A 20,418-nucleotide genomic window follows, 5' to 3' on the forward strand; every position below is an offset into this window, starting at 1 on the left:
ACTTCTTTGCGAGTTCACATTCCCATTCAGGGAATGAATTCAAATGGACTATTTCACTTCAGACATGAATCTGGACCAGTCTTCTGACTCTTCCCACATCAACAACTCTTTGCAAAGAAGCAGAAAGGACACTAGTGCCACAAACAATTCACTGCTTGGGACGAAAAGGGCTTGCGTAAGCTTTGAGCAAAATTGTGTCCATCCTCGTTGTCTCTCTTAAACATTGGTGTGAATACATGCTTCAGTGTGCAAAAGTGGCTCAGAGTGGCTGCGTTTACCTACCGGTTGCAGTTTCCAAAAGCTTTCCAAAAGGTATCAGTGGAGGTGGCCACATGGGATCTATGGAGCAGCCCCTGTTGGTGGTCTCTGAGAGAAGAATGGCAGGATCCCAGCCTCAGGATTCAAATCACAGGCCTGACAGTTTTGAAGGGTGAATTCAAGAGGCTAACTGTGGTCAAAGGCACAGTTAATTCTAGGATTCTTTCAATTCTCAAAGAAATGGGATGGGTAAGTCGGCAAGCAGAATTAGCACCTTCTCTGCTCCCTGCTGAAATACATGGTGCAGTCATACAGACATGTTTTGCGTGCCGCGGAGGTCTTCAAATCTATACGTCATCTTGATGGAAACCACGATACTGTAAAATTGTGACCCGTTACCTCAGAGGTGAGAACCTCAAAGGCTAATGATTTAATTCTCTTGGTCCACTACCTCCATCCCATCCTGCCACACCAAGAAGCTCAATGTTCTTAGCCAGGCTCTTAACTGAAGGTAGGAATTCCAGAATATACATCTGTCATATACATGCAAGGAATCCTATTTCCTTGGTGGTGTTTTGCAGCAGGTACCACACCAAGAGCACTTTGCTGGTATTTCCAGCTGTTGTGTTGGATGTGGCACTGCCAGTTGGATGAAGTCACCTGAATCTATTTTAAGGCATTCAGGTAGCCTTTCGGCTATGTTACGTTGAAGCTGTGCTAGACCTCAGCTAGGGATTTCATACGGGTTTTTCCAAAGATCCATGTCTGCTGTTTAGAAGAAAGAAAAAGTCAAGTAAGTGTTTGGCCTATGCTAGCAGGAGGGTAGGACTGTAGAAAGTCTGCGTGGGAGAGCACCAAGGGTGTCGTTTAGTATTTGCACACCTCAAGGAGAGAACTTTATTGGCAGATTCTCCTTTTAAGCCCTCATAACAGAGACAAGCCTGGAGTATTTAGGGGCTGTAAGAAATCTTTCCAGCACAGCTGTAAATAGCAGCACCAAGCCAAAGACACACAGACCACATTTGTAGAGTTAAGTGCACTTCCTATTTTGGTATGGAATTATATCCCTCCCTACAGATTCTTGGGGCTAAAAGCCAAAGAGATACCCAATGAGTGAAATTAAATCAAAAAGCATTCATTTGTGTGCTATAAAGTAAAAACGAAGAACCCAGAGCTCAGCAGTATGACAGTTCTGTATAGGCACAGGTTAACAAGAGGTAAAGCTGAGAACCATTTCACGCGCATTGTAAACTGGATCTCCAAAGAGAGATGATTTGTAATCAATTATCAGCATAGAATGACAGTGTTTATCTCATGGCATTGTTTTTAACAAAAAGTCAAGCAGAAGCATGACAGCAGTGCTCTTCTAAAGCCAGATATATCTTTATTCTCCACCCAGGCCAGCAAGGATGGAAAGAGGGAATGCAATTAAAAATAACAATCAGCAAACACACGCTATCTTTACTTTAAAAAAAAACCATCCAGACTACAGCAGCCAGAAACACACTCAACAATCAGAATTACTAGAATTCCCTGCAGTTTGACAGTGGCACATAAGCAGAAATTATTTGTGTTTCTGAAAGCAAGGGTAGAACAACACAAAAACTTGTGCTTTTCTTCCTACTATAGCAAGTCATTATGATTATATATCTTGCAGCAGGCAAACAGCTATGGGGAACAACAGGCAAGAGAGGAAGCTATCCAGAATTGTTTTGAGAAAAGTCTGAATAAAGTTTTCACAAATAGCACCAGAACTAACCCCAAGCTCAAACCTGCCCCCACCAAAATCAGTGGCAGAGCATCCTGACTTCAGCAGGAGCAGCGGCAAGCTTGGTTAAGTGTAGAGAAGTAAAAAATGCACGATGGATTGTTCCAGTATATCCCCCAAAAGGTGGCCTCCAAGCAGTTTCAGTATAGTCAGAAGCATAGCTGCCAGGTCAGAGGGAGAATAATATGACTTCTCTGACTTTCTTTATGTTTACAGAGCAGTAAGAGGCACAGATTTGGTTTTGTCTCTGCTCTAGCAGGCTGTTTGCAATCCTGACAGCAAATCCTGCAGCTCAGCAGACATTTCACATGGCTGTATTCTGTAAATAGCTAGTATTTGTCATTCAAGCCCTCTGTAAGCTCAAGGCTCTTTGTGCTACTGACTCCAGTCTTTCCTCTAGCCTTGGTCAGCTGCTACTTGGCAATGACAGCTGAATTGGGCTCTTCTCCCTCTGCAGTAACGCACGCTTGCCAGGCATCCTTCCCCCAAACTCACTTGTTTGCCACACGTGGGGTCCAAGGTACACAGTCCCCTCCTTTCATGCCTGCTGCATCCCTCTAGGCAAAGAGTGAGCAGATTTGCCAATGGGCCTTCCTTCCCAGAGCTTTTGTTAAACATCACTTCTTCCCCCTCTCCAGCCTCGTGGGCACCTGCTCTTTCCCTGGGGAGGTGATTAAGCAGAGTTGCTGCACTGGGTCGGTATAGACTGCTAGAACTGGGGATTACCTATCTTCAGCGTCTCTATTAATTCAGAGGCAAACCGAACTCCCTGATTGAAACAGCTTTGTGAAAGGCATTTCTTTGCTTGAATTGGTCCCAGGGGCACATGTCAGCTTCTTCAAACCCCACTGAATTACCTGCTATTGCTTCAGGGGTTGGGGTGTGGCTTTCTTTCTCTTTACTGGAAGTGAGCCATGGCCTTTAAAGACTCAGCCAGTAAAAACTGAAGCTGGTGCATCAGGAGTGGCAAACACAGCCTAGCTGTACCTGTGCTCAGGGGCACATCTGCATTGTCAATAAAGTGTGGGACCAAGCCTGCTCTTGATACTTGACCTGCATACTGCTCACACTGTCAATTCTCAAACCAGTGCTAAGAGACAGCTTTGGCTGGACCTCCCAGAATGGGACAGACCAAGCATGCAGCAGGGACTTCACTTATTTCTCAACATCAGGCCTAGAGCATTGGACAGACTTGTTTATACATCACAAACATCCTAGTTTGGACAGGCAGTCAGTGTAACCTTGAAATCATCCTTGAAATGCGACATAAATCTTTAGTTCCTGTGAAATCCAGTTTTTGCATGTTTCTTTTTGACATCCTAAAACTAGGGCAGCTCCCCCTCTGGTATACCGGGAGATTGGGGAAGTGAAACACCTATATAGACATGAATGACTGTGCAGCCTAAACTGACTGCGAACTATGAATTATCTACCTACACGCATGCAAATGATGGGCCCTTTTGGGTTGGGAGCAGAGCCAGACTTTCTAGCAGCACCAGCTGAACTAGAGCACTCAGAAAATCATTGATGTTTCAGACATTTGTAACTCAGGCCCCATTACAGTCTGTTATACGTCTCTCTAAATTTCCTCATGTGCCCTCCTTAGGCCCAAAACCCAACAGTCAAATGCCAGTCCAGAAAAAGAACTTTTCTGCTAGTGATTTTTTAAATAGACAACTAAAATTTCTCCAGCCTATGGGGGCCACCTCAGCCTGGCTGGGGAGCCTGCTAAGATGCCATGCAAAGTTCCAAAATTGGAAAACTAATTATGAAAACGAGACATGAGTGGAGGAGGAAATATAATCCATTGCTCTTCCATATAATTAACCAGGAAATGAAGGAGGGGAGATTTCCAGAGCTGAGACACTAATGCAGTTTGCACTTGCAGTAACAAATGTAGGCTCAGGGACTTCCCTATTCTAAAAGGGCAATTCAGCGACTCTTCCGTAAGGGCAACTTGAAAAACGACCGTTTCAGTGAGACTTTCTGGTCCCAAGCGCTGTCAAGTCTACAACCCTAAATACATGTGCCACCAGTCTACACTTAAACAGCAGTGACATTCAGTTTGACTATCCCTTCTTAGGGTAGATGTTTCTCACCTATATTGCAACGGTTCTGACTGCAAGTTCCTGGTTGTTCTCTTGCTGAAGACTCCTGAAGCCTATTCCTTCCTAGGAGTGCACTTATCAAGAGATAAAACGCAGGTACACCCCTAATCACATATACGTGCACCTGCTGTAACCTGAGGTTCTCGGTTACATGTCTGCCCCACAATCAGATTCCCATGCAATGCATTACAGAGCAAGCCTTAAGCTTTGATCATGTGATGGATGTGTTTCAGGTCAGTGTATATGTCATGTGCTTTTATCAGGAGCTATACAGTCTTCCCGCACTGGAAGGCTGGGCAAAGTATTGTAGTGGTCTATCTTTCAAACTTGGACACCGTCTCAGCCGTTAGCCTACCTGGAAGGTTTGTGGCATTTGTCTGAATGGCTGAAAAAGCTTTGCCAGCTGTAACCCTTTCTAGGAAACCTGCAGAAATATCATACACGTTGCAACTTAGCCTATACCTCTGAATGAGTTCCTGTCTCCTAAAATTCACCTCCTGAGCAGAGACTTATTTTCACTGGGTCTGCAGTTCACGGTTATCGTCTGTTCCCAAAGAGTAACTTTACAGAAGCAGGCTTTTCAGCATATATCCCTGCCACCCCACATACAAACCCAGCCCCACAGACTTGGATTTTCTCACTATTCTACAAAGTTGTAATCAGCTAAAACAGATGACAAGTCATTGGAGAGCCATGCACCTCCCCACCCGGACCACAAACAGCTAGCGCACTCGCATTCTGTGACATTTAAAGAGCACTCTGAGCCCAGTATTTTATTTATGTTTTTGTTTAAATATATATATATATATATATAAATCAGTTATTTTCTAGGTGAAAACCACTCGCTTATGACCAAGAGAGTCAGCCAGGGCAAAGACTCAGACTGCTGAAGTCTCAACCCCCTGGGCAGAGCTCTTGCCAGAGAGACTACCTGAGATATTGTCAGAATCTAGCAGCTCGACAATGCTGTATGGAGAACAATCTTCCAAACCTAGCTTGCTGCAGAGCCAGCCACAGAAGCCCTTCTCCATGTCCCTGACAGCATGCCACCAGTCCCCAAAGGACCATGTTACCTGGGCCACCGCTGAATACAGGCCTAGGGAAAAAGACACAACCATGATTATAATTGGGTAGAAGATGATCAAAAAGGGGCAAAAGGTGATTTTGTGCCAGAAGGTCCTCTCTTCATTGTACACTAAGAAGATGTTGTACCATGTAATGGTCCCATAGTAAAATGAAACCACAAAGGATGCTACAAAAACGATGGGGAGGCAGACAATGGTCCAGAGTATGATGTGGGGGCCTCTGTCCAGCCCAACATCACATGTCTTTTTCTTCTCAGGTACGTCCTCTTTAGGAGGTTCCTTTGACTTAGCCAGTTCCTGCAGCTCTTTCTCTGTTAGTGTTACATGGATGTCCACCATCTGACCCTTCTTCTTTCCCCTGGTGATTGTTCCAGTCAAGGTGACATATCGGCTGTCTAAAGGCATGCTCCAGACACCTACAAACACAGATAAACTCATCAACATTAATTATTTTTTTTTTTGTGCAGAATATTTTGTGTAAACTCCCAAAGACCCTGAAGAGAATCAGATAGTACAGAGGGAATTATATTGTATTTAACGGCAGAAAAAAAGATGGGACACAAAGAGCAAGGCAGTATAAAGAAGATAGCACAGAAGAAAATGGAAGAAAAGCTACTGAGGAAGAAGACAGGAATTCTAGATGGCAGAAATCACGACTCCAGCATCTGTACTGGGGACAGTATGTGAACAGAAAGGGCTGAAGGAGCTTATGGGAAAGAGATGGGACAGAAATAAAGGTGAACCAAAAAGTGGTGTGCTTATTTTCTCTCTAGTCCCCTCACAGATTACTTCCTGAATAGCATGGATGCTTAGGGTGAATTAGCTAAATACAAATAAGACTCTTGTTCTGGAATAAGCATATCCATCCACGGAGTTTTTCTGGAATAGCTATTATTCCACTTTAAATTTGCAATATATCTCAATCCAAACCAATTTTCAAAGTTTAGAAAACTCTAAAGAAGTCTCATACAATTACATTCTCATTCTAATGGGTCAAGAAAGGCACCAAACAGGAAAGTGTTGGGAAGTGTGCTGAAGTCACAAACAGACTGCCTTAGCTTCCAAGTGATATTGGCTTGGATAGCCCATGCTGTGGTATTGAGCACAACTCAATAGGACTGAAATATGTTTCCTCCTGGACTTAATTCTAACTGGTGTGGAAGGCAGTCTTTTTAAGCGAGGCTGGCCAGTTTGAAGTGGCCCATAAAAACAGGAAGCCAGCAGAGAAGCATGAGGATAGGGCTTAGGATCCTAGTCTGTGGACTCGGATAGTCTGTTGTGGCTGAAGGACTAGGAATGTGCATTCACATTTATGCCCCTCTCAGGCTGCACTGCCTCACAAAAGGATCAGCTGTCAGGCCTTCTTCCCATGATTCTTCCCCACAAGGGTATCCAGGACAGACATCAGAGGTGAAAGTGCTTCTGAGAGGCCCCATGTGGCCTAGCCAAAGTAATCTCTCTCAATAGGGAGCTGTGCTGAGAAAATGCAAACAGAAGACAACAGTAAAAAGTCTCCTAGATAATGAGGAAAATTCCCTAGCACAGGTAGAGCTGCTAAATCTACTTCCATCCTTTCACTTAATATGAAGCTGTTTTAGGCAGGGAAAGGGGCTTGATCACAGCATCACTGATATAAAGCATGCACACCATTTTTCTGGATCAGCCCTAACCTGCACCTACATTTAAAACCAACAGCAGGGGCAACGACCACCCTCTGCAAAGAACTGCAGGAGACAGCCCAAACCAGTTGAAAGAGCTTTTTATTTCAGAGCATTTTCATGTGTGAACTCAAACTCTGCTTACCTCTAGTCTCAGGAAGAGGTGATCCCACACTCCCTTCAATCTTATCTAAGTTCACACTGGCACTGGCACTGGGCAGAGTGGCTCTGCCCTCGTCTCCCCTCTCCCCAGCGCTGCGTTCCTGCCCAGGGTCAACACTGCAAGGCAGGGATAGAGCGAGGAAGGAGACCTGGCATTTCTGTGCGCTACCTTAATCAAGCTGAAGCTTGTGAATCCAAGCAGAGGCTTAAAAAGGACAATTCTTCCTAAATGCAGGTATTTCTGTCCTTTATCCTTTCTGACCCTTTAGAATGGCAGCAAGAGCTCCAACCTTTTATTTTCCTGCTGCTACTCTGTCTTGGTGGGCAGTGACTCTGTGGTTTATGGAAAGGGGACGTTCCCAGGCATACGTACCATCTGCCATGGAATGACCCAGGAACTTGGAGCCTTCCTCGGAGTTCCTCTCCCCTCCTTCTTCATCTGCCTGCTCTTCTTCCACCTTATTCTCATTCTCTGACCGATATACTATTATTGACTCGGGACGGGACTCTTTCTTTTTTTTTTTCCTCCGGTCCATAGTAGCTTCTCCATCAAAGGTGACAGTCGTTGCCACAGCCCTCCTCACGGAGCCACGGCGAGGGCTGTGGGTTCCAGGCTTGCTCTCTTTCTGCACTGTCTCCTCCATCCCACTGTTGCTCTCAAGCATCTCATTTGGCATCATTTAGCACGTTTCCAATCTACCAGCTCCTGCACTTAGAAATCATTGATGTCTAATGGTTCCAGGGATGCTTTGTTTCATGAAGATGCCCCACTGCTGACATCCAAACTATGCACTCCATTTCCAGCCTAAAATGAGAGAAAAGGCTGAAAAAGAGTGTCTATTTCATACCAAATAGAATAAATTGCTAGAACTTTCCTATAAGGGTTACTTCCATCTAGTTTAAATGTCATGTAAGATCTTTATTACTGTCTTGTACATCAATTTTAATATACGGAGACATGTTTTGTAATATCACCTAACCCTAATTCCTAAATTCCAATTTTAAATATATGAAACAAAAGCCACTCTAAGAGGAAAGAATATTAACATTTACAAAAAGAGATGAAACAAGCGCAGCTTACTGGTTGATTTTAACATTCCTCTGCAATGCTGAAAGCAAAGAGAAGACAATAGGTTTGGCCCAAACACGTGAGAATGAAAAAAAATGAAACCACAGACAAAAATTAAATTGACTAATTAAGGGACAATTGTCTCTAGATTAGAGACAATTGCAACAGAAACACTGTGTTCATATGGCATTGCAATAGCTATATTGGTGCCAGCCTTTCTAATTTTTAGTGTGTTCTGATTTTACTGTCCATCGCAAGGATATTACAAATAGTAATCAAATGATGCCCAAATGAATGACATTTCACACCTCTCCAAATTAGAATTAAAAAAAAAAAAAAAGCTGAAATTAAAGCTGAAAGTACTACCAAGATGACTTTACTGGGGAGGGAGTTTGAAATCACAGCAAAATCATTTGACTTTGTAGGAAAAAAAATGAAATCTTTACAAATCTGTAAAACAAACTTAAGGGCTCAGTTTTTACTCCTCATTCCAGCAAAACTACCAGTAAGTAACACGGGTATCTGTGGGAATGCTGCCTAAGTAAAGAAGATCTGATTGAACATGCATTGAGGCAGACAAGCCCTGCTCCACCAACCTAGAACGTGCAGTGCTAATGGTTCTCAGATTTCAGAACATTTAAAAAGCTGTCTCTGCCAAATATTCATTAAGTATTTAGGAACAAATATGAATACACTAAGCAACATTTTAACAACTCTGAAGAGCTCTGTTGAACATTTACATATTTAAAAGAACTACATGACCAAGAATTAAGTTTCTACCTAATGTCTGAGTCATGTCTGTAACAGGAAATTAAGATTAGTTGTCTAATTTATAGCCCAAGAAACGCTGGTGAAATTGTTTTACTTGAACAGATGCTAGGAAAAAAAATGAGCATTTTAAGATTTGGCACTGTCGTTCTGCTCTTCCCCCAGATACAAGGTTTTGTTTGGTTTGTTTTGAAATTTGTGGTAGAACTTCAGATCAACTATTTATACGCCCCCCTCCAAAACTATTAGTTGCATCAGCTTAACGCCTAACGACTCTGACTAGCTGCCTCTGTGTGGCTTTAAAGAAAAAAGAACTCAACAATTTAGATCATTTTTTGCACGACAAAGAACAAATTTTCACTGCTGATTAGAAGACAGATATAATGAAATTCAAAAAACAAGATATAGCATATCCAGAAAATTAAGACTACTTCCAAATCATTGGGCATGGGAATATCTTGGCCGGCTCTGCAACATGGCTGGGAACAGATTGTTTAGATTGCCATCTGAGTTTACACCTGCCATGCAAAAAATGTATGCCTGAATTTGCAGACATACTGGAAAATTGCTCTACAAAATACTAAAGTGACTGAAGTTTAGTCACTCCTCACTGCAATGTCAAATGCTGCACTTACTTAGAACTACTTAGAAGCAACTTAGTTTAACTATTTCACTGTTGATCAATAGAAGCAAGAAGAAGCACAATTCTGATTAGTGTCCTAGGCTGGTACATCAGTGCAGTTTAGTTTGTGAGCTTTTCAAGATCACTGCCTTCACATTCTTCTCCCATCCCAAATTCCAACCCCCAAAGAGAATGGAGCAAAAACAATACAGGAATGTTGCCCCCTTTGGGTGTTTGTGAGAAACATTCCTCACATTAGGAAAAAAACCAACACAGAAAACATAAATCAGCTAAGGAGAAGCAATTCCTCCCTATGGCTGTTGTACCTTGTCTGCCTCAGGAATGTGGCCTTTACACCTGGAAGTAGCATGCAGATAGCTAGTTTTCCACATGCCATAATATAAAAGGGGAATGGGATATGCAAGAAACTTCACAGTGAAATGTAATGCTTAGCTTTCAACTTCCCCCTTTTAGCTCCAAAGCAAGCCACCCATTGACTTTGAAGACAGCAAACCCTGGCTCTTAAATACTAACATTGGCAGGACTCTGAGATCTCTTTACCTCCATTTTTCATTTAGTGTTTTTTAAAATGCCTTTTTGGGGCAACTGTCTATGAAATAAATTCACTCTGTTGAATAAACTTGTCTGGAAGGTACAAGGAGGCTCTAGCTCTTTCCTTTGAGGATTAGCGATAATACTTCACGCTTTACCTCTAGAAAATCCTAATAACACCTGATTGATTCAGCTTAATGAGTCTCTGAGATAGCAGTGAGAGTCTATCCTTTCCCAGAGGTGGTAAAAATAAGGCAGGTCAAGTCCCAGAGAAGCCAGAAGCATCACTGCTAGGATGATCTACTAAAAGTTTGGACACATGGATGTTCAGCTGGGATTAGATTCCAGAAGTTCCTGGCTGTAATCCCACACTTAGTGGGATTACACTCTCCTCCTGTCCTGAAAAGGGGACAGATAAATCTGGCTAAACCGCAACTTGCCAATAACACTTAAAAATAATCCAAAGCTAGAGGCTTTGTGGTTGGGTTTTTGTTTTTTTTTTTTTTGAAGTTTATCCAGCTGTGACCTTGGGTAAACTCACATGCAAATAAAAGCGGAATGGCCAGTGCAACCTGCCTCCCCGTGGCATGATGAAAGCCCAAGAGCCGTGAGAGATGATAAGCTAATGTTAGTTATCAGTGTGATGCCAAAGCCTAAAGGACTACATGAACTGTGACTATTTGAGGAGGAGCAACGTGATGTTACTTGTGAATTTGGCACAGATATGATTGCTACTAGAAATCTGTGTCCAGCTCTCATGATCACAGGTAAGGCAGGATACAGATTAATGACCAGAAGATGTCCACGGTCCTCAAGTTACCTTGTTATGTCTGAAATTCTCACCCCCACTGTAGCAGCTACTGCCACTGCAAGTTACCCTCTGTAATGGAAAGAAACACCTCAGCAGTAGGACTGTCATCTCAGTTTCTTCTCTAGCAACTGAGCTGTCCCTACCACAAAGAGGGAAGGGAATGGGCAACGTGGGCCAAGACCCTGAGAACCACCATTCCTGTTGATGAATGGATAAGGAAGTGCTAGAGCCCAGATTATTCTCTATGAGAGGCAAGGAGGTAAAATCTGATGTCAATCTGTCTACATCAGGAACAAAAATGTGGTGAAAAAGATCTTCTAATCCAGCAGAGAAGGCTAAGATAAAGAAGATAAAAAGCTGAAAGATAAAAATACAGGATAGATACCAGGTAGGCATTTTAACAAATATAGGGTAGGTGTCCCTTGATATGCATCACTGAGAGCTGTGGAGAATTATCCCATCACTGGAAACTTCCCAATCCAGACTGGGTATCTTTCTAAAAGTTCAGTCAGAGGTACTGCGCTGGAAGAGGCGTTAACGTAGGGAAATCCTATAACTTGTATTAGATAGGTGGTCAGAGTAGAAGATCACAAAGATCCCTCCTGATCTTAAACCTGTTTTCACTCCAGACCACAAAGAGGTGAACTGTGCCCCTGTGGTAGATGAAGTGTGAGTTTATTCTGTTCTCAGAAGTTGGTCCCATCAACGCTGCAGCCAGGCTACCCTCTGCCACCCAGGCATGACCTTCTGAACGCAACACCTTAGAAACACCACCCTCAGCCCTATGTCCTTCAGCTGTTGACCAAACTGCTCAAGGACACTGGTGAATCGAACAGGTTCACACCCCAGTCTGACTTTTGCTGAGAATATTTTCTCAGTACTTGTGAACAAAAAAGGTGCTCTTACAGAAATCGCAGTAGTGTGAACAAAGCTTATTCTTTCTCTCTCCTTTTTCTTCATATCCTATAAGAACGAGGCCAGCCCTCAGCATACTGCTGAGAGACCCTGGAGAGCTCTGGCAGCCCTGCTCCACACAGCTGCTTATAGCACCAACTCTTTCCATGCATGCACTGAGATCTCCACTCCTTAAAAGCCCCGCTGTGAAGATGATGCATGGCAATAGCTGTGCATCTAATATCAGTGATGACTGTCTCCCACATGGGTGCACAAGGGCAGACAGGAAGCTAATAACTGTCCATGGGAGGGAAAGAAAAGAAATGGTCATGTTTCAGAGATAGCAGGGAGCAGTTTATTAGCCAAACAATTTTTTATTAAACTTCGTGTGAAAACAGATGGAAAACCCTGGGGAGGCGGCTCTGCAAAAACACTTTGGAGAGGAATTTTTAGAAGCTGAGTCTTCTGTTACTATGCAGGAAAGCTACTGCTGCTTACGCTTCCCATGACAGCATTAGTTTCTGACACACAAAACAGGAGTTTCAAAGCTTGGTCTTGCACCATTTAGGTCAAAGGAGGTTTTTCCGTTGGTTTTCAGGGTTTGATCCTGCTGCCAACAGAAGAGAAATTACCCTGTTTGAATGCAGAGAGGCAGGAAGAGCCTTCCAGCAAGCTAATAAAATACTTGATCTTAAATTCCTGCTACAGCACAAGTAACCTTTTTATGACTGCTCAGAGCAGACATGATAGGAAAAAATGCAGACTGTAAGCAGTGAGGAGCATCAATTTTTATTTTTATAGTCATAAAAAATGGACAACATGCAAGAAGAACTGGCACCATGTCTTCACTCAAATCATGCAGGGGTTATCTGCAGAAACAAAAATCAACCTGTGTTTTATAAGCACTGTGAGTTACCCATGGTGGAGAAGAGACAAGGGAAAGTTTACCCCAGAGATCCATCTTGAAAGAGAGCTCCCCAGCCACAGATCCTCCTTTGCCTGCTCCTTTTACCCGACAGTCATCTCCCCACCACGCACTTTCCAACCCCTAGTATTTTTAAAGGGGTTGTCTGCTGACAGGTTGTATGCATGAAAAAAGGGGTATCAGATACATCCGGCTGTCTGGAACAGATCTGTCTGTTACCATCAGTCACATTATGGGAGAATACAAAGGTCCAAAGCAGGACATGGTGCCCCAGACTCTATATAAACATGTAGCAAGACCTGCAGAAGAAGCACACTTAATTCAGATCTTGTGCTGGGAGAGTGCCAAACAGTAAGGCTCCCTAGATAGTTATGCCAGCCTTGGATCTATTTTAAATACCAAAATGATTCCACACAATCTTTCATATATTCATCCTCAGCATACCCTGCTGAAACAGAGAAACACTACTGTTCTTTCTTTCTTCATTTCACAGTGAAATAGCTTAAACTATTGTACACAATTGCTTGAATTTAGCAAATATCCAAGGCTGTCATGAATGAGATGTTAGAAGAGAAGGTGAGAACACCCCTTGCCTAACAGTAGTAGTGTCTGTGCAGCTTGTGGTGAACTTGACAGGGAGATACCTGGATGAAAATAATCTTTTTGCGTTTCAAAAGAAAATAAAAAGTTATTTTCAGCCAGATGAATTCTCTCATCATATTCACCATGCTGCTACCAGTACAGATGAATGAATGGCTAAAGAAGGGGAAGAAAACTATTCCTTATGGCAGTGATCCATAGGGAGGCTGGATTAAGTGTCTGTATGACTATAGTATGAGGCATGAAGAGAAACACCTGCCTACTGCCTCCCAGCAAGGTAGGAAAAAGCAAGCAGCTACCCCTGCCTAGGCCACAGGCTCCAAAACACTTTTATTCCTTGGAGAGAGAGAGAGAGAGAGACAGAGACAGAGACAGAGACAGAGACAGAGACAGAGACAGAGACAGAGACAGAGACAGAGAGAGAAGAAAAATGGCCATGCTCTGGCTATGCATCAGAGCAGCAGCTGACCTCAGTCAGGACTGCCAAAAGCACAGGAGGGCACTGAGGACCAAAATGGAGAGGATAATGCATTAAAATGACTCATGCCACCAAAAACTTTAAGGGTATGGGCTAATAGAGCCCCCCACCCCATGCCTTCTCCTCAGGAGCAGAGGGTGCTGGCCCAAAGCTAAAGTAAAGGAAAGAGTGGGTAAGTGACATAGTCTCTGCAGGCAGGCACCAAGAGACCCAAACTTGCTCAGTCCTGATTTTTCTGGACTGACATGAGCCAGCCCTGTGTCAGCCAGCATAGGTCCACTTTCACCTGCGCCTGCAGTAGCACCAAGATTAGATTTGCCTGGGTTTGGAGTGAGGGCGAGGGCTCCTGGGGTCACGCTACGTGGCTTGGGCCTGTTGCTCTCCGTGCCTTCCTTCATGCGATAGACCCCATTGCTTGCTAATGACATTCTACAGATACAGCCAAAACAAACAAACAAAAAAGTAGTGATGAGGAGCTTTCCAAAGTATCACTAAATTGTTTCTGGATGACATTTTCAAAGAGTTTTTCTAAAAGCCAAAGGCATTTTACAGAGCATCTGTTTCATGAATCAGTTCTTTTTTTTCCTCTGCTGTTCCATAACTTTCCCAAATGTCACAGGATAATAACTGCTGTGCAAATCAGCAATACTGAAGTCTGGAAAATAGCCTACAAGAATAGCTGTGCGTTTTTATTTTATATTAAACAAAATGCCTAGTCATTTTTCTTGCATACCAACTAATTCAAAATCCCCAGACACTGCTGGTGTACCCTTTTTTAGAGCAAAAGCCTGAAGTGCTCTCTCCTTTTTCTCCACGCTTCTTTGCTGAGACTGGTAAGAGAAATAAATTCAGACAAAGGACTCAAAGCTTCCACAGGCATGAGATCCGTTTCCTTATGTGTGTTATATTATGCCAAAGATTTCAATGAATGGCACATGTACCTGAACCTCCAAAGACAACCAAGGCTTTAAAAGGAGAATGACTTGGAAATGGAGGATGGTTTGAAATTCTCAAAGCAATCCGAGTGGTTTACATAGACATCTCGATGAAATTTAACAAATGCGCTTAAATCTTCTAGGAAAAGAATCTCAGCAATAAAGTAGAGACATGCTCTCTCCCTTCCCTTATTCCACCCATCATTTATGCATTTGCCCAAAGCAAGCAGGTTGTCCTGCACCTTTAAACATAGCAGGTGCCTATTGTAATTTCTGCCCCATTTACCAGGTCACTGCTGGATTACATAATACCATAGGAAGAGCAGAAGCAAGTCAGTCACACCAGAAGTCCTTCGAGCCCAACATCCTGTCTCCAACAGCAGTGTCTTTAGGCTGGGATCAGGTGTGACATGGGATCAGGTGTGACATCTCTTTTTATTGGTGCAACACCTGATATATCCTCAGTGTGAAGACTTCATATTAAATAGGGTTGTGAGATACACTAGGAGCTCACTCCACACATCAAACTGGTGTTTTAACTTCAGAAATGGTGGATACAACTCCCCTACCAAAAAACCCCCAAACCCAGAAGCGATAAGCAGACACCTAGAAAACAGTAACAACAGAGCAAGCATGTAGCAGTACATTAAAACAGAGTTTTAAGCCCCTCGCTTCCTTTTGCCACTGTCCCCTGTCCAGAGCGCACAGCATATGCCTTCTACAAAGTGTGTACCTAAACACAGATACAAGTAAGACACACTGGCAAGTTCCTATGACCAAAGCTTGCAGAGCCATGAAGCAGAAGTGGTGGGTGTCAAGTATTTCTGCTAACACAAGACAGCACAGTCTTAGCTAGGTCGAGACCTGGCTGGCAGGTGGTTATTTCAGTGAAGGATTGCAAGACCTCAATTTCCTTTTCTCAGGAAATCATGTAGCGGTTTTGCCAGGATGTTTTAACGCATGTTGGACTCCTGGCAGCCTTTAAATAACTAAAAACTAGGACCCAGCATTAGCACCTCAGGCTTTCTTTTTTCTTCCTTCTTCCTACCTGGAAGATCCCTGAACATGCCTCAGTCTCTCCTTTCCTACCCTGCTCCATGCTGTTGAGGATACCACGCACAGCAGTGCTTTACTCAGATAACATGAGAAACCACATACAGAAATACCTGGAAATTACACAGCAAGAAGTTGCTGCCACACAACGTGATGGAAAACACAGTCAGTTCTAAATCCCAACGTGGAACAGATTATCTGAAAAATAGTGACACAAACCTACGTCTTGGAGTTCTTATTTGGGCAAGATATTCAGAGGCTTCAGATCAGAATTTTCTCTGAGTAAGAACAGCAGGCTGTGGCCCAGGAGTTGCTGAAGAAATTGTACACACTGAGAATTGGAAGATTCCCCTGAGAGTGATTCAGGATTGCTTAATGCATTACATAGTAAATATAATCTAAGATATTTAGACGGTATCTCTAGCAGCAGGCATTAGTTGGCTCAGGGGACTCTCAATTGGATACAAGTGCAGCTGGAGGTCCATGATGCCAGGGTATTAAAAAATAAGGCACTTGCAATTGCAGACAAGTTAATGCTTCAGTATCATTAATATGATATCAGTGAGGTGTGTGATTATGTGGAAAATCTGCCAATTCCAAACTGTTTGATACAGACATTCTACATCTTGTGAGGCTACAAACTCTACTTTTGAGTATGATGTTTGTCTTTGGTGTCTCCTGTCTTTTTTTAATTGCTCGAATGAAATTTCTGGGATAATGATGAAAGGTTGTAAAAACCTGATTATTCCTAATTAGGTTGAAATCCCCTGAGATATCACTGAGAGTAAAATATCTTCCTAGAGGGGAAGTAGCTGAAGAGATCAATTGGCCAGAGAAGCTGACCACTGGATGAGGCAGACTGGGAGGCATCATCTGACAAGGACACCAGGAGTCATAAAACAGAAGGGCTCTCACCTGCCGATGACAGGTAGTGGAAGGAAAACAGCCAAAGAGGACAATACACAGATACCAGGGACTTATGAAGAGGCTTCTTGCCTAATCCCATAAGATACTACAGAGACATAAAGAAACAGAAATTCAAACAGCTTCTTGATCAACTTTGGCTCAATCTAGGTATTTCTTCTGATAAGTAAAGAAAAAAGGTGATTGCTGTCATACTTTGTGCAATCTTGGTGTCCCAGAAGAGGAAAGAAAACCTGCAGCATCCAGCAAAGCAGAGGCTCTGGGGGAGCAGAGGCAGCCAGACTGCAAGCCTGATTTCTCTGAAGGTTCACTAATAGAAACCCCATGCTGCAAGTCTTCCTTCTCCTTAAGGTTTTATTCCAGCACTGAGATGCTTTTCATTAAATCTTCTCAGCTTCCCCCTCCTTGTAAGACTGCTGGTCCCAGGAATACCTCTCCTGGTCTGGATCCCACTGAGGTTTCTTTCCTGTCCAGAGTGACCTGTTTTCTCACAATGGGTTGGCATTTAATAACTCTTAGCCCTCCCTGCTTCACCAGTATGGATTCAGAGCTACAGGAGGAGACAAACAGGGTGAATGTGCAAGCTCCCCTGAAGGACAAGAGCTTAAAAGGAAGATTCAAGCAGTATGTATTGCTGCCAGGATTTTTAAAGCATGGCAAACTGGACTAGCAGATGTCATCAACTGAATAGCTGAATCATTGGCTGGCAAAGTACAAAATCGGCTTTTGACAAAACTAGCCTTTTCTGAAAATGTGGCATTTCTTCTTCATCTCAAAAAATGTAACTAGTTCATTCAAAGCCAAGTCACAAACTGGGAGCTGAAAAACCATGAAAGCCAGTTTTTCCCTCTCCAATCTATAAATGAAAAGGTAGATGCTAAAGAATGACATGTGCTAATCTCTCAGTTTCTGAAGGAGCTGACAACCAGTGGGGGTGGCAGGAGGAGGAAAAAACTACCGCTTAATTCTTTTGTTAAATAAAGCATTTTGATTTTTGAATGTAAATCTATTTTAATTTTTTTCCTTGATGTATCTATCACTTTAAGATAGTTTTAACTTCAAAAATGTAAATGAAGACTCTGAGGCTTTAAATGCAGATTTATTTCTTCCAAATGCAAGCTGACACGTACTGCAAGTAAAATAAAAAAAGCCCCCTCCCAAAGCTCCAACCCTGCCTAAACAACTGCTGTCTAATCAGACACTCTTTCAGAAAAACACATACAAATTAAGAATCTGGACATTACATTTACAGAATAACAGAAACACATAGAGAAAGAGCCCTCTTCTTACTGAATTTAGTGCCATGACTGCATAGCGATAGACCAAAATGTTTTAACCAATAAAAGAAAATGAACATTCCTTTGTGAATAAGAAAGTATAAATGTAGGAGAAGATTAAAATTGATTTTGGTTAATAAGATTTTCTTCTTTTCAGCTTAAATCATTTTGAATTTCAAACACTGGAGTAAAATCGATCCACTCCGAGATGCATTTTGAATCCTTGGTTCAAAGACAATCCACACAACAGGCACTAGAAGCCACTGCCTTGCTGAAAATACCTGTGAAAGTTGCTTATCTCAGTTCAGTTCCTAGTGGATAGATTTGGTACCACGAGGGGCCATCCTCCATTTAATGCTACGGAATGGATATCTCCTTTTCTTGACTCCTTACTCGCCAGCCTCTATGCCTTCTCCCACGTCTCTCACAGAACCTTATATCTCAAGTGTTAAGTCTGTAACTTATGGCACTGCTGCGGTTATTGATAAATTCCAGAACTTCACAGAAAACAATTAACTTATGTTTATAGGGAAGCAAAATTTTTCAACAGCACTCTCCAGAAAGAGCACTGAAATCTAAGAAACAAGTGATATGCACAGACCGGCGCCCTGGGTTTTCCTTAGTGGCCTTTGGCTCAGTAGGGATGGCAGGCAGGTTAGGATGTGAAGATCTAGTTCACTAGTACAAATGAATGTTTCTCTCGGGGATTAATTAAAGATCTCTCAAATACAGCCTGTCTAAGATATATAGGGCAGCCAGAGATAATTAATGGGGATCTGCTGAGTCTCCAGATTGTGGAAGATAAAGAAAAAAAAATCTTGCAGTGTCATTCGTAGTGTTGCACGCTTTGCCTCCAGATAGTAATGCAGCGCTTTAGCAAACTACTCTGCAAACATTAACCCATCTGGAAGGCAACCATGTTTAATACTTAGACCACACACAGGTCCAAGTCACCAAACAAATGTCTCTTTCCGTCTTGTCACTGCTTGCTGAAAGGGTCTGGGCAGACTGTAACTTCTCCATACCTTCCCCTCCCTGCATTTAAAAGGAGGGTGCTTCCTTTGAAACACATTGAACTAAAGAAGAAAGGGGTTTTCTTATAATTGTCTTTGATTTAAAGCCTTAAACCTCAGAACATGTTTCAAGGAAAATATATATTTTCCTGTTTGACAAATGAGAAAACCAAAATGGACTGTATGACTTTGCCACTTCACATGTGTACGTATCTTTTTTTCCATCACTGTCTTCACACATTAGCCATCTACCCTAAGGAAAAAAATAACAACCACATTGATAGATGTACTTTCAAACATCTCTTCTATCGAGATGGACAGAGGAGATGCTTGGAAAGATGATCAACGTGCATACAGTCCTGGGCACATCAAAGCTGGTTAAAATCATTTGCAACGGACAAGGATGATCTGTCACGTACTTTATTGTGGGATAGAAATGAAAGTAATGGTATAGTAATGTCTCCACCAACTGAATAAGCAATACTGAGGTTACTGAGGGCAATCTTGAATTAAAACAACATAAAGGAATTTTAATACAAAAACGGCTATGGTAGGAACACACTAAATGCTGTTGAAAATGGGGTCATCTGAGCCTTTACAGCATCTTCCCAACAAAGTCCATTTCTGGAGAAGGTTTTTCCATGTGCAGAACAGGGCATAAACCCCTGGTAGGCGAATACCAGAAGCTTCCTCTGAAATTTATTAAGACACGCACGTTTAGAGAATTAAACACATTTCTCTTGGCCAGGGCTCCAGTCCCCCTTGGTCCTGAGGGCTGCTTTTCCACGTTTCTGTGGAAGATGACCTGAGACAGTCCCGAAAAATACGTCTGGCTGAGAAAAGCGCATCTCCTCGGAAAAAAACGTTTGCTTTAAAGCTGGGGGGGGGGGGGGGCAGGGTCGATCCTGAAAGGTTTTGTTAAAGCGAGGCAGCAGGTAAGGAGCTATAAGAAATTATGAGTCACCAGGATGCTATTTTAAGCGTATGTGAGAATGTGAAGGCGAACAGGGATTTCTCTCGGGAGCAGAAGATGCAACCTTTTTATTCAGAAAGGAAAAAAAGAGAAAGAAACGGGCAAACAAAAGCGCCCCTCCCCCCAAATAAAAAAGCACACGACCAAGGGGGGAGCCGGCAGGAGCCGCCGCTCGGGCGCAGCGCGGGTCGGCGCCGCCGCCGCGGGACGCAGCAGGCGCGCCCCGGCCCCCTCCGGCCCCCCGGCCCCGGCGCCGCCCGGCCCCGGCCCCCGCCGCGCCCAGCGCCAGCGCCGGTGGCTCCCCGGGAGATGCTCCCCGCGCTCGGCCCGTGGGCAGCCCGCGCAGAGCCCCCCGCAGCCGCCTTACCTGCCGCCCGCCGGCCTCGGCCTGCAGGGCGCGGAGGAGCGGCGCCGCTGCCCTGCCGCCCCGCCGGGCCGGGCCCCCGGGCGCCGCCGCCGCCGCCGCCGCCTCGCCCTGGCCGTCC

General features: G+C 43.5%; 1 protein-coding gene across 1 annotated transcript; it reads right to left on the reverse strand.

The window, feature by feature from the left end:
* Positions 1 to 1,620: 1,620 nt before the first annotated feature.
* TMEM169 (transmembrane protein 169) lies at positions 1,621 to 20,414 on the reverse strand. The gene is made up of 3 exons (XM_068948966.1): positions 20,301 to 20,414; positions 7,413 to 7,844; positions 1,621 to 5,635 (listed from the first exon to the last, which is right to left on the reverse strand). The coding sequence occupies exons 2-3, from the start codon at positions 7,717 to 7,719 to the stop codon at positions 5,013 to 5,015; spliced, it is 930 nt and encodes a 309-aa protein (XP_068805067.1). The 5' UTR covers positions 7,720 to 7,844; positions 20,301 to 20,414; the 3' UTR covers positions 1,621 to 5,012.
* Between the last annotated feature and the right edge of the window lie 4 nt (positions 20,415 to 20,418).

Source organism: Struthio camelus, chromosome 6 (genome assembly GCF_040807025.1).
Source record: "Struthio camelus isolate bStrCam1 chromosome 6, bStrCam1.hap1, whole genome shotgun sequence".
Classification (NCBI taxonomy): Eukaryota; Metazoa; Chordata; class Aves; order Struthioniformes; family Struthionidae; genus Struthio; species Struthio camelus.